This window comes from Mya arenaria, chromosome 7 (assembly GCF_026914265.1).
Source record: "Mya arenaria isolate MELC-2E11 chromosome 7, ASM2691426v1".
Lineage (NCBI taxonomy): Eukaryota > Metazoa > Mollusca > Bivalvia > Myida > Myidae > Mya > Mya arenaria.
The window spans coordinates 37,350,356-37,365,871 of NC_069128.1; the positions used below are offsets into that span (position 1 = coordinate 37,350,356).

General features: G+C 32.2%; 1 protein-coding gene across 12 annotated transcripts in view; it reads right to left on the minus strand.

Moving 5' to 3' along the window:
* The window catches only part of LOC128240716 (titin homolog), an 84,855-nt gene that overhangs the window by 3,167 nt on the left and 66,172 nt on the right, over window positions 1-15,516 (minus strand). For 10 of the 12 annotated variants that reach the window (XM_052957495.1, XM_052957491.1, XM_052957488.1 and 7 more), the window contains 5 exons: window positions 13,062-13,094; window positions 7,304-7,512; window positions 1,595-1,767; window positions 841-991; window positions 208-315 (listed from right to left, as the gene is read on the minus strand). In XM_052957495.1, coding sequence (XP_052813455.1) covers window positions 208-315; window positions 841-991; window positions 1,595-1,767; window positions 7,304-7,512; window positions 13,062-13,094 — 674 coding nt within the window. The remainder of the gene's footprint in view (window positions 1-207; window positions 316-840; window positions 992-1,594; window positions 1,768-7,303; window positions 7,513-13,061; window positions 13,095-15,516) is intronic. The other 2 variants (XM_052957499.1, XM_052957490.1) reach the window with 1 other exon arrangement.

The following is a 15,516-nucleotide window of genomic DNA, read 5'->3' on the forward strand; positions in this document are numbered from 1 at the left end:
TATAAGATTTTTAACAGTTTCCTTCTTCCGAGTCACCCAGAAATCACACCAACAAGTTTTGTATTTTCATTTAATTTTGATATTCTTTTAATTACCTCTGATTAGAATATGCCTTTGTTTGAATTTGTGATCCCATAAGTCAAAATGATGAAGTCATCATTCAGGTAGAGATTTTTGAGATGAAGATCATAACTAGAATGCCTGTACCTGTTGAACCTTAGTCTGGCCTCCAGTTCGGCCTGTTTACGGGCCATCTCCTCTGCCAATCGCCGGGCTTCTTCAAGCGCCCTTGCAGCCTCCTCCTCACGCCTCTTCCTGCAAACAAACAAACAAACAACATTTGATTAGTGTATGTTTATTTCTACATCTCAGTCGAGCCTCAACTTCCAACATGTAAACAAACTTTATCGGATAAGAATAATTCTATTACTGCACCTGAGCTGGTCCTCCAAGTTCTGCTAAAAAAAATTTGAGCCTCTTCTATTAATTGTCTGATGCTTAAGTGACATTTACTTCTCAATCTCCTCTTGCCAATGTCATTCTTTTTCATCCACATATTTTCTTTCACTACTACATCAGCCTATTTCAATTCTGCTCCTTTCAATAATGGAGCAGAAAAAAAGAGAAGACGTAGCATCATACTTTCTCCTGATACCTAGTATCATATACACACAATATAAAATTGACAAAAGAAACAAAGCTTTTGCTGACCACCATCTTTCCTCCGCCTGTGTTTTACACCCAAACTCAACCACTCCTCTTCTATTATTCTCAACTTTTGTAACACCTTAATACATACAAGTTTGACATCAATAAATGTGATGACGCCACAAGACTTACTTTTCAAGCTCCTCTTGACGTTTTCGCTCCTCTTCCTCCTCGCGTTTTTTGCGCTCATACTCGAGTCTCTCCTCCTCGGCCATGCGTGCCATCATCTCCTCCTCCTCTTTACGTCGTTCTAACTCTTCAAGTCGCTTTCGCTCTAATTCCTCTGTAGTCCACAAAACAAGGTTTGGATTACAAATGATTAAGACAGAAAGAACAAATTTGGTCTAATTTTCATAATTTAACCCTATGTCCAAACATAACAATCTGCAGCGAATGAAAATTGACAACATTTATGCTAAAACATGACAAAGCTTGATAAATGATAAATCTTTACTTTTACAAATACTGAAGTCCTTAAACATTCAAGAAATACATTGCCAATAAAACAACATGAAAATCTTAGTTAATCATGTCAAGATAATAAAATACTAGGAAACTTATAATTTTCAAGCAAGATAAATGTCTACCATACAACAACTTGGAAACAAAGGAGATCAGTCATAACTAATACAAAGCTGAGAAAATCTGGTTTTATTTCAGTCGAACAAGGGGAATACCTAAAAAAAAAAAGGGGCAAAACTCAACCCATACTAATGCGCATGTGCACACTGTTTCCTGCAACATGTGTACCAAATTTCATTTTAACCTTTTGAATGATTTTATCAGTTATTATCAGTTATGACCAAGGTTAGAGTTTTTGCATAACGATGACCTTGACACATACAATGACACCATTCATGAAACAACAGACCAGCTGAAACCTCACCTTGTCGTTTCTTTTCATCATCCTCATGTTTACGCTTCATCTCTTCTAACTTCCGTGCATATTCCTCCTTCCTGCGCTTCTCCCTCTCCAGTTCCGCTTTTTCCCGTCGCTGCCGTTCAACTTCTTCCTTCATCACCTCGTCGCGCTCGGCCTCTTCAGCTTCGGCACGTAACCTGCATACATCATTGTATTATGGAATATGTTATAACAGAACTTTTTGCTACAGGAAATATATAAAAAAATATTCTATTATGATATAATATAGAATGCATTTCAAATATAGAAAGCTCGTTATTACAGAACACTCAATTATAGAAAAAATAATAACGGTACCCTACCAATGGCATAGGAGACGCTTACCAAATTATTAGATGCAGTATTCTTAAATATGTGAGAGCACAATGTCATCATAATACAAGTATTGATGATTAAACATCCTACATCTTATCTTAACATTGGAAAATTACATTATTTTTGAATAATATTTTGCAATAGTTGAAACATTGTATACATTACAGAATAACGAATATTTGAGAAAAAGAACCTCAGCTGTATGTCATATAGATAAGGGAACCAACTCCTAAAAGAGAAAACATGGATGGGCACTCCTTATATTATGTTTATATGAGAGCAACATCGAAAAGGATCCACGAAGAATTTGGAAAGGTATTTATTGATACAGGTGATCAGAACTTAATGAAATTAAGTGAGACACCACAAGCCATTTGGAAACTTATTGGTTGGGTATATAAAATCGCCCTGAAATATAATTCACACACAGGATACTACAGTTAATCAAACTACAATGATCATGTATGATAATGTGTAACATTTAAAACTATATGATGATAATGCTCTCGGGGGTCACTCAAAAACAGTCATCACATCACACACATTTGTACCATGCTGGAGAGTGTTTTCTTTGTCTTCCACTATACATTACCAACTAACATATCAACCAACTAACATATCAGAACAGTAATAAGAAGGTGGAGCTTTTCATTTATACACATGCTAGTTATTGAACGTTTTCCTTGGCAACATGGTATAACACAGTAACCTTATAATTGAAATTATACACGCGTGCTGAAGCGCTCGTGTTTAATTTCAATATCTCAGGATGTGGTTGCATTAACTTTTACTTTGTGTTCAAAATTATATTTTGTCCAAAGGGATGGGATGGGAGTATTTTTGTCGAACAAACGGCAATATTTTTCAAATACACAGTACATTTAATTTGGTAAATCAGAAATCAGCCATCGTTCATTTAATCAGGTGCATCAGTCAAATTAAAGAGAGGCTTGGCTAGAAGGCGAAATATTATTTTGAACACTCATTTGGTTCATTAGGCTTACTAGCCCTTTAACCATTACTTAAAGGCTTTGATGATATCTCGTCAATTTTTCTTAAAAAACTCAGATCAGAATCATGAGTCAAAAAGAAAACACTTGTAACATCATTAATTTATCCACAACATGGGTACGGTACTACACGCAGACACCTACTTTAGGAGGTAAGGGTTTCCTGAGTGTTAAAACCTATGAATTTTGGGGCCACCCAAATTTCAAACCAGAATAACAAACCAAACTACAAAAATGATCACACACGATATTCATATTCAAGTACTTACTCATTTCCTTTCTGTCTCTTACAGAAAATTCACAACCGTAGAAATATTAAACATTTTAAATGGTTCACACAGGTCAATGTTTTATACGAAGGAAATTATTTTTGCTAAAAATTGAGAATCACTATTTGACGGAAACTGTTTACTTTCCATCAACTTCTTTAACTTATGTTTGCATGAAATTTATCAATTCTTATTTCAATTTTCAGATTCAATTTCGTACCTGATGGAAATAACAATTATTTATTTAATATTCATACCAAATCTATATTGACACAAATTTCAATTGAAGAATTGTAAATAAATGAAATATTTCTCATATTGTTGAGTTTTGAATTTGTATGCTACAACCTTTTACTTCATGTACACTTGATGGGCAGAAAATAATCATAGAAATGCATCTCATAATACATGGTCTATAATTCTACCAACAATTCAATAATTATTCATTATTGCACTCTTTTTACTCATGACAAAATAGTCAAGTTTTATATGAAAAATGATATCTTTCACATCTATTGTGACCTTTTCCAAAATTTTTTTTTTTTTTATTATGTACAATCAAAAGTACAAATTACATAATTTGTTCACAACGTTAATCAAGATCATGCCGGCAAATGACAGGAGACAATCATGTGTATTGATCTACATGTATAACATTCATTGAAGACAATTAAGGCATTAAACAACTTGTGCAAATGCACGAGATCTCGTGCACAGCTGACACTGTGGTGCATGGCACAATATAGAACATAAGTCACTTACATTTCTTCATCAATACTGCAGTAACCAATCAAATGTTTGATAAGAAATGAGAAGAGCTAATCATATTTAAGATAAGAGATGCAATTAGCCAATCATAATTTAGATAAGAAATGAGAAAAGCCAATCATAATTAAGATAAGAGATGTGAATTATCCAATCATAATTAAGATAAGAAATGAGAAAAGCCAATCATAATTAAGATAAAAGATGTGAATTATCCAATCATAATTAAGATAAGAAATGAGAATTATCCAATAATAATTTAGATAAGAAATGAATAACATGCAAGAATTTATTAACAACTCATAACTTTCATAGGAAAAGATGAAACTTAGCTCCTAGAATTGTCAAAGGATATAAAAAATATGACTGCATTTTTATGTAACGATCTGACCTGTGTGTCAGTAAGTAATAATATAAGGATTCCTAAAAAAAGACACATTTTGTTTTTAATTTAGATTTTGTTTGGATGAAAAACTAATCATGCATCTTGGTGAGATAAAATTGCATTCAACATGCGCACGTGAAATGTGGAACATAACAACTGTTTTCAGAGCACGCAAAGTTTTCAAAATTTCATCTATGAAAACATTAATCCAAAAAGAAACACATTATCTATAAAAATTGGAAACAAAACAATAAAAAACAATGTGCAAATTCAACAAAGAATGGAACCGTGTCACAATCAACACAACGTAATATCACACGGGAGATGAGTGCATGTGTTTGAGTGAATATCAGGGTTTGGGAGTTTCAAGGGGTTCGTGGCTGCAGGCTCGAAGGGCGGCCACTTACATCTGCCGAAAAGTTTCGAGATTTTCAGGATCACGGAAAAATCGGCGATGCTCGAGGAAGTTTTGTTCCAGAACTGTTATGTCGTTTTTGGGCGTAACAGCGGTTGTTAGATCACTTTTTGGGGGGTAACAGTTAAATTTATTAATAGATCTCTTTTAGGAAGTCTCAATGATGATTGTAAAACAAACACGTAGTACGGCATGTCTGTGTTTTGGGGTAACAACAATTGTCATAGGGTTATGAAAGTTATAATAATGATAACTATGATAACATTGTTGTCAACAATATTATAGAACAGTGTAAAAAAGGTGTTTGGGTATTACCGGTCAGTATTTGATTATTTGGTTAAGTGAAATGAATTTTTGTCATTGTGAAATAATGAAAAATCGTGGTCAGTAAAATTCAGGGTGCCTAATAGTATAATAAAAATCAGTAAAATGTGATTGTTAGGTAAAATCGTTACTAGGGTGAAAACGGTTACCTCAATACTCTAATAAAATGAAAACATGGTAGATTTTAGTAATCTATAAATATGCCATTCAGTAAAATCCATCTCTCACTGTCTTAATTTTATCCATGATAGCCAACAATTTACAAACCCTTATAAAAGGTTGCCAAACGTTGGAACACAATAAGCAAAGGCTTCTATATATAAATCTTATAAAATTTAACATTCAGAACACCTCGGCCATTTCCCATCTAAAACAACCTCGGATGTATATGGACAGTTTACAATGTCAGAAAACTTTACATTTAACTACGCTGCAAGTAGATCCTGCAGTTATTTCAATTTAGCAGTTAAACTTTATGGCGTTACTTTTGGGAATCTTAATTATTTATGCAATAATACACATCACTTGCAATCAATTTGAACTTAGATATACAAAACACAAGATAAAACACTACGATGGAAAATGCCCGAGGAGTTCCGCATTGAAAATCAGGTATCCAGGGCAACAAATATTTTTGATTGTTTAAAATTATTGTGGCACAGCCAACTTTTTTCAAAATGAAATCGTTCTAATCCACGATTTATTGTGAACTATCAGGGTCGCTGTCATGACAGTGAGAAATCGACAGTCTTAGAAGCAGCTCAAACCAAGGAATGAAAAATAAATATATCGAAAGCATGAGATTGTGTGCGATCTAATTTTGTTGTAGTACTATGCCCTGTATGGCATCATCGTTCATGATCGGAAGTCGTGTAAACTTAAAATGAGAAACAGACAGTAAGTAACAAACTGTTTTGTTTTTTCTTAGAGCTTATGAGGCCCATTACTGCATTTTGAGTTAAAGGGACTTGTTCATGGTTTGTAAAATGCACTTTTATGGATTCGTTCATTTCGAAAAAGTGTGGCATATCATTGATTTTATATTCAAAGGCCTTTATAGAAAACTTGAGCAAACCAAATGTATACCTTTTCGTCTAGGTAATAATGCGTTTCAAATAAAATAAATTCAGACTACAGGAGCATCAGCAACCATTCCGTTTAAATTGTTTAACCTGAACTATACCTGACTCATAGATCATAAGGTATATATCATCATGGCCAAATGTATGAATCGCCTCAATCGCATGTACCAATTACCAGAAATGAGTGCAGCATGTACTTGGCTCTGATTGGTCTGTTTGAAGTGATGCACTATTAAATATGTAACGACTTCCAGCCATGAACATTATGATGTCACAGTCATTAGTGCTAGACTACATGTTTGTGTACCGTGACGATTCCATTACCTTTCAAGTCTAATGTGGTAAACAAAATATATACCATTATATAATAACTGTATTAAAACTATATTTCATTAAACTATAATGCTATATAATTACAAAGTGATTTATACAGTATGTAGTATAATTTCTTCATATGCATCGCATCACAGAATTTTGGGCCGCATTTCAATCAAGAGCATATTTTAGGCCAAATTAAGGTCGTAAATGTCTAAGCTTTACACCATTTTTGGCTTAACTGCGTGTCAATTAAAATATCATAGGAATGTTTATCATATAGATTCTAATCATAGCTTTATGGATGTTTCCGATGTTTACAACTAAAATATATGATTAAACAGGGCCCTAGGCTTTCGATACAGTCACTGTTACCTCCATTATTTTGTTATTTGCTTGGCTACTGGGCTTGTCCCTGTAGTTTCCATTGTATAACTCCCATTTTTGGTCAAATTTAATCATGTGATGCGACACATATATAATTTAACACATGCAGTAACTCAATACTATGAGTATATCGTATATAAATCGCACAAGCAAACATGAAGATAAAAAAGCGCAACATTAAAACTATGTATGATAAAAAAATTATGTTTGTAGCATAATATTAATTACTAATTTATACTGCCATTAAATGTATAAAGCTAGAATGAAAAATTAGGATAAAAATGTTCATTTCTAGCTAGCTGCACATCTATATAAATCCACCATTAAATAAAATACAAATATAATAAAATTATCAAAAGAAATTTCAACTAGGGACTGATATTGTCCATATACACCTGAAACTCACCTGCGCTCCTCCTCCTTTTGTCGACGAAGCTCTTCCTGTTCTGCCTTGAGTTTATCCTGTCGCTCCGCCAAATCACGTTCACGCTTGATCGCCTCCTCGCGTTCCCGTCGCTTACGTTCGACTTCCTGGCGACGCTTATCAGCTGCTGCCGCCCGCTTAGCATTCCGCGCCTCCCGGTTCGAGATCATTCGGAGCTTGTCAGCTTCACTCTGATAATAGTTATGTGACAAGTGTGGTATAATTCAGTAATTGCATTTTCGTGACGCCAATATGAGGATTTATTGACCTGATAAGGCAATATCAACAATTTACTTTTTAGGTAGTTAAAAATCTTATTTTGATTGCATAAATATTACCTAATTGTTAAAAATGTTCCACTGAGAAATATATAAAACCAAGGACAACGTAGAATGAAACATAATTCCTTCAGTTTATTTAATACCAAGCATGTTACAAATAACATCATTTCTGTTGCAAAACAGAACTATCTACTACTTAAAGATATTATAAATTCCTGAGATTTTATCATTATTTATAGAAACATTCTATATAAATTTATATAAACACTTTCAATTGAGTGTCCTTCATTGGCGTATTAAATCGAAAGTTTACCTTTAATCATCAAACTTAAATAAATAATTTTGACTGCCAGTGTGAATAATACAATGCAAAAATAAAATATTTTTACTTTACTACATAATAAGTATGATTTAAAAGTGCATCAGTCAAATAGAAAATAACACCCTTCAGAAGAGTAATATAAAAATCATTAAAAAAATATTTATTATTTATATCTGAAAAGAAAATATGTTGATTACTTAAACTAGTGTGAAAGAAAATTGTATTAAACTGAAATGCACTTCAATAAATTTTTATTGATTATTTTAAATGAATCGAACAAATTCAATAATTCAGCTGAAAAACAAAGAAAATGGCGAACATAATTATGGCTATTAATAAATGATAAATGCATTAAAATTAATACATTTAAATTGTATAGTACATGTTAATACATTATAATATAGAAATTACATCTAATTGATGTTACAATACTATTCCAAGCATCAAAATGAATAAATTTCAGAGTTAAGTTCAAATTTGCTGAGTTTTATTAAAAATCAATCAAATATTAATTATTGTCAATTGTCACATCAATTAAGTCAGTACCTTAGGGAGAAATTCGATCTATAACAATAGGCAAGATATACCCTTATCATATCTCAGATGCGCATGCCGCATCTTGCAAATGAAAATTTGTTTCATTTAATTGTATACATTAAATTTACTGACTGGATTAGAAAAATTCAGACAGTGTTGTTCTGTAAAAAAACTAAGTTGAGAATCATTCTGTGCTGATATTCTAAGGAACAATTTGATTGATTGATTATGATTTCTGCAAATGTCAAGATGCTTTGAATTCTGACATCATTAAAATCCTACATATTTCTAGATAGACTACGTAATAAGCAAGGGTTTAGCAGAACCAAGCTTTCTTACATCATAATGTTGAAATAGTCACTGTTCTTTTACATAGAGGGCAAGTACAGACAAAATTATCAATATCAGATTTCAACTTCAGCTGTCACAAGAGTGATAAATGCCCCCGCACAGGAGGAATTGGCCAAACAGGGGGTATTGGATTCTCTCATAATTTACTGTATTATTGGATTCTATCATTTATGTACTGTAATATTGGATTCTATCATATATGTACTGTATTATTGGATTCTATCATATATGTACTGTATTATTGGATTCTATCATATATGTACTGTATTATTGGATTCTATCATTTATGTACTGTAATATTGGATTCTATCATATATGTACTGTATTATTGGATTCTATCATATATGTACTGTATTATTGGATTCTATCATTTATGTACTGTAATATTGGATTCTATCATATATGTACTGTATTATTGGATTATATCATATATGTACTGTAATATTGAAATTCTATCATATATGTACTGTATTATTGGATTCTATCATATATGTACTGTATGATTGGATTCTATCATATATGTACTGTAATATTGGATTCTATCATATATGTACTGTAATATTGGATTCTATCATATATGTACTGTATTATTGGATTATATCATATATGTACTGTATTATTGGATTCTATCATATATGTACTGTAATATTGGATTCTATCATATATGTACTGTAATATTGGATTGTATCATATGTGTACTCTATTATTGGATTGTATCATATATGTACTGTATTATTGGATTGTATCATATGTGTACTGTAATATTGGATTCTATCATATATGTACTGTATTATTGGATTATATCATATATGTACTGTATTATTGGATTATATCATATATGTACTGTATTATTGGATTCTATCATATATGTACTGTAATATTGGATTGTATCATATGTGTACTCTATTATTGGATTGTATCATATATGTACTGTATTATTGGATTGTATCATATGTGTACTGTAATATTGGATTCTATCATATGTGTACTGTATTATTGGATTCTATCATATGTGTACTGTATTATTGGATTCTATCATATGTGTACTGTATTATTGGATTGTATCATATGTGTACTGTATTATTGGATTGTATCATATGTGTACTTTATCATTGGATTCTATCGTATATGTACTGTATTATTGGATTCTATCGTATGTGTACTGTATTATTTGATTCTATCGTATGTGTACTGTATTATTGGATTATATCATATGTGTACTGTATTATTGGATTGTATCATATGTGTACTGTATTATTGGATTGTATCATATGTGTACTGTATTATTGGATTGTATCATATGTGTACTGTATTATTGGATTCTATCATATGTGTACTGTATTATTGGATTCTATCATATGTGTACTGTATTATTGGATTCTATCATATGTGTACTGTATTATTGGATTGTATCATATGTGTACTGTATTATTGGATTGCATCATATGTGTACTGTATTATTGGATTGTATCATATGTGTACTCTATTATTGGATTCTATCATATGTGTACTCTATTATTGGATTCTATCATATATGTACTGTATTATTGGATTGTATCATATATGTACTGTATTATTGGATTGTATCATTTGTGTACTGTATTATTGGATTGTATCATATGTGTACTCTATTATTGGATTGTATCATATGTGTACTGTTTTATTGGATTGTATCATATGTGTACTGTATTATTGGATTCTATCATATGTGTACTGTTTTATTGGATTGTATCATATGTGTACTGTATTATTGGATTGTATCATATGTGTACTGTATTATTGGATTGTATCATATGTGTACTGTATTATTGGATTCTATCATATATGTACTGTATTATTGGATTGTATCATATACATACTGTTTTATTGGATTCTATCATATGTGTACTGTATTATTGGATTGTATCATATACGTACTGTATTATTGGATTCTATCATATATGTACTGTAATATTGGATTCTATCATATATGTACTGTATTATTGGATTATATCATATATGTACTGTAATATTGGATTCTATCATATATGTACTGTATTATTGGATTCTATCATATATGTACTGTATTATTGGATTCTATCATTTATGTACTGTAATATTGGATTCTATCATATATGTACTGTATTATTGGATTCTATCATATATGTACTGTATTATTGGATTCTATCATATATGTACTGTAATATTGGATTCTATCATGTATGTACTGTAATATTGGATTCTATCATATGTGTACTGTATTATTGGATTCTATCATATGTGTACTGTATTATTGGATTGTATCATATGTGTACTTTATCATTGGATTCTATCATATATGTACTGTATTATTGGATTCTATCGTATGTGTACTGTATTATTTGATTCTATCGTATGTGTACTGTATTATTGGATTATATCATATGTGTACTGTATTATTGGATTGTATCATATGTGTACTGTATTATTGGATTGTATCATATGTGTACTGTATTATTGGATTCTATCATATGTGTACTGTATTATTGGATTCTATCATATGTGTACTGTATTATTGGATTCTATCATATGTGTACTGTATTATTTGATTCTATCATATGTGTACTGTATTATTGGATTGTATCATATGTGTACTGTATTATTGGATTGCATCATATGTGTACTGTATTATTGGATTGTATCATATGTGTACTCTATTATTGGATTCTATCATATGTGTACTCTATTATTGGATTCTATCATATATGTACTGTATTATTGGATTGTATCATATATGTACTGTATTATTGGATTGTATCATTTGTGTACTGTATTATTGGATTGTATCATATGTGTACTCTATTATTGGATTGTATCATATGTGTACTGTTTTATTGGATTGTATCATATGTGTACTGTATTATTGGATTCTATCATATGTGTACTGTTTTATTGGATTGTATCATATGTGTACTGTATTATTGGATTGTATCATATGTGTACTGTATTATTGGATTGTATCATATGTGTACTGTATTATTGGATTCTATCATATATGTACTGTATTATTGGATTGTATCATATACATACTGTTTTATTGGATTGTATCATATGTGTACTGTATTATTGGATTGTATCATATACGTACTGTATTATTGGATTCTATCATATGTGTACTGTATTATTGGATTCTATCATATGTGTACTGTATTATTGGATTCTATCATATGTGTACTGTATTATTGGATTGTATCATATGTGTACTGTATTATTGGATTGTATCATATGTATACTGTATTATTGGATTGTATCATATGTGTACTGTATTATTGGATTGTATCATATGAGTACTGTATTATTGGATTGTATCATATGTGTACTGTATTATTGGATTCTATCATAACTGTTCTGTATTATTTGATTATATCATGAATGTACTACATTATTTGATACTAGTGTAAATGTACTGTACTATTGGATACTATTATAGATGTACTTGTAAATGTTCTGTAAATTACTGGATACAGTCATTAATGCAAAATATGAGTTATTATGGTTTAATATTGTTAACCAATGGAAGCTATGAGTAAGTCAATCTTAACCATTATATCATTTACATGCATACTTTTAATGGTAATACTATTGTCAAGCTAATCCAGTTATTTATCAATACACTGAAGCTCGATAACCCACGATCTGGTAAATCGTGATACTTATTGTTAAATGGGATTGAAACGTGGATTCTGATTATTTATTTTTTTAAATCTTATTATATTTTGAAAACTGTTGAGCGCTCCAGTGTATTATCATAAGAAGCTGGAAAAATGAACACAACTAATCTATGCATGAAAGTTAGAAACCGGGAATCTGAAAGAAGGAACAATTTAAGTGTGCAATCCTCACTAACGCGTGCATTCTTACAAACAATGCTTGGTCGACGTCACTTTTATCCTCTCACCAAATCACCCTACTTGATTCAAAATAAGTTAACAAAACTTGGTCGACGTCAATTTTCCCTTCTCACTAAATGACCCTAATTCAAATAAGTTAACAAAAACTGATTAAAAAAAAATTAGCAGACAAGTAAATCTTTATAAAAATAATTCAAAACATAGAATTTTTTTACGAGTAATTGAAAAATATAACCCGCAGCCTCTTATAATGTCCACCAAGCATGGCTGATAAGCATACAGATTTCATTATTAATTTATCATGTATTTAACCAGTTAACGGCAAATGTAAGTTTGTTTGTTTTGGGTCATATTTGTTACCACGGCTACTGGAAACTTACTAACTCCTTCCCAATGTTCTTAGCTGAAATATTCTGAAAAATTGTTCGCAAATAAACTGTAAAACAAACTTGCTTGATTATGATACTAAGGCTAACACAAATGTAGAAAACGTAGATTATAGTATATACTGATACACAGCTAGAAAAAAAAGAGTGTACAATAATATTTACATGCATTTATAAACATGAAGATGATTATGTACATGCAAACAAAAAATCACCATGCACACATGCAATCTATTAATAAATATATATACATTACAGGACAGTTAAACAGTTTGAAATATTTTCCCACCTGCCTTGAAAGATATCTCCAAACACCTGTCGGCAACCTATTAACACTGAATCCAAATTTCTATTTGACTTGCTCAGGTGCTTTTCAATGGACTTCATTAAAATCTAATTTCGCAACAGCATAAAAGGAACTTCCTACATCAAATACTAGAGCGATAAATCTCCATCGACAATGGCACCAGTTCATCAATTATGAAAGACGTCCAGCATACGACAATGGTTGGAATTAAGCTTGCAATGAGCAGAAATATCTTCCCGTGAGATTGGGCCATTTCACTGTCATTCTAAGTAGCATGGTAATTGACAGATCCATACAAATAACTCAAAGGAAATGTGGACTCCTTTTATGTCTCAAAGTGTCGTCTGCACTTCCCATGTCAAGAGCTCAAAGAGATTATGGACTCATTCCATGTCTAAAAGTGTTGTCTGCACTTCACCAACATCCTGTGATGGTAAGAGAATAATATAATTTTTATGATCGAATGCTTGCATCTCTTTTCAAATTATTTAGCAAGGACAATGTTTTTTGATCTGCACTTAGTGATTCTCATGGCCGTCTGCTTTTGGTACACCACTTTCTGGACAGACAAAATAATGCAAAAAAATGGACAAATTTTAAAAATCTTAATAGAATGTTTAAATATTGTTACCAATGCATTGAATATGGTCGCGGTTTGTCGGGAACTGAGACACCTAAAGAACAAAACTGGTCCTGGCAACCCCGCCATGATAAATGAATTTTAAAACAAGACCAGTGACAAAATAACAGAAAGTACACTGTTGCTAATGCTGTGATAGATGAGTGTAGGACAAAAGCCCTCCCGGACAAAAGCCCTCCCATCCAAAAATGACAAGGCGGACAAAAGCCCTCCCGTGAAAATTACAGGGCGCCCTGTTATTTTCACGGGAGGGCTTTTGTCCGCCCTGTCATTTTCACGGGAGGGCTTTTGTCCGCCCTGTCATTCTCACGAGAGGGCTTTTGTCCGCCTTGTCAGTTTTGGACGGGAGGGCTTTTGTCCAGGAGGGCTTTTGTCCGGGAGGGCTTTTGTCCGTTTCCCGTGATAGATGACCTGGTTTTCGACTAACATGAAAGATCTTCAACGAATATAAATGATAATTTGAAACCATACAGGAACAATTTATCAGCAGAGCCATTGTTTTTTTGCTCCATTAGGACCACACCTTGTACTCACACAATGTGATGCCTTAAATACTGTCTCCGTTATGATAAAAAATCTTTGGGACACATTACTTCTGAACAAGCAGAAAGCATGTGGCACAAACAGGAAGTACTGTGCATCCTTTTGCTTCATTAAGGTGTGTTACAGAACAGGTGTCCTTTTGCTGCATTTAATGACCACTCCTCCTATGCACATAATGCGATGCCTTAAAAACATGTGACACAAAACAGGAAGTAGGGTATCCTTTTGCTTCATTAAGGTTGACCAGGTGTGGCACAACAGGTTTCCCTTTTGCATAAGAACAGCTCCTGGTATGCACACTATGTAATGCCTTAAAAACCATCTCCATTATGATAAAAATTACTTGAGACAGATCACTTAAAAAATAAACGCATATGACACTAAGCAGGAAGAACTGCAAAGAACTGCATCCTTTTGCTACATTCAGGCTGGTCCACATGCATACATGATGTCAGCAACATGCAAGATGAACACTTTTGTTGGATAAACACATGAGGAAGGTCACACTTCCTGCCAAGCCTATAATGTATGAAACTACATGGGAGTTGCCCCGTGTACTCTTGCTGAAAGGTATTGAAGCAACAGAAAGCGACAATATTTATGTTGTGATGAACATTGCTTGCCGGATATGGGAAACAACACAAAGTACCGTTATTTCATCTTGCTGCAAGGGCTGATCTTGAACATCCAAACATTGACAATGTTTTGCAATAAAGCAACATGCAGGGATGTCATTTGCTTCTTGACTTTTGATTACAATATGAACACAGATGGAAGAAATCTGTCATTTAGTCATACAAATACAATGTCATACTGAGATATATAAAACAACACAAAGAGCCAACATTTTCACTTAATATAAACATAAACGAGACTGGTGACGTCTGACCAAGAAAGCCATGTGTGACACAATAACAGGAAGTACCAAGTGGTCATCCAACGGAACCTCCTCTTTGACC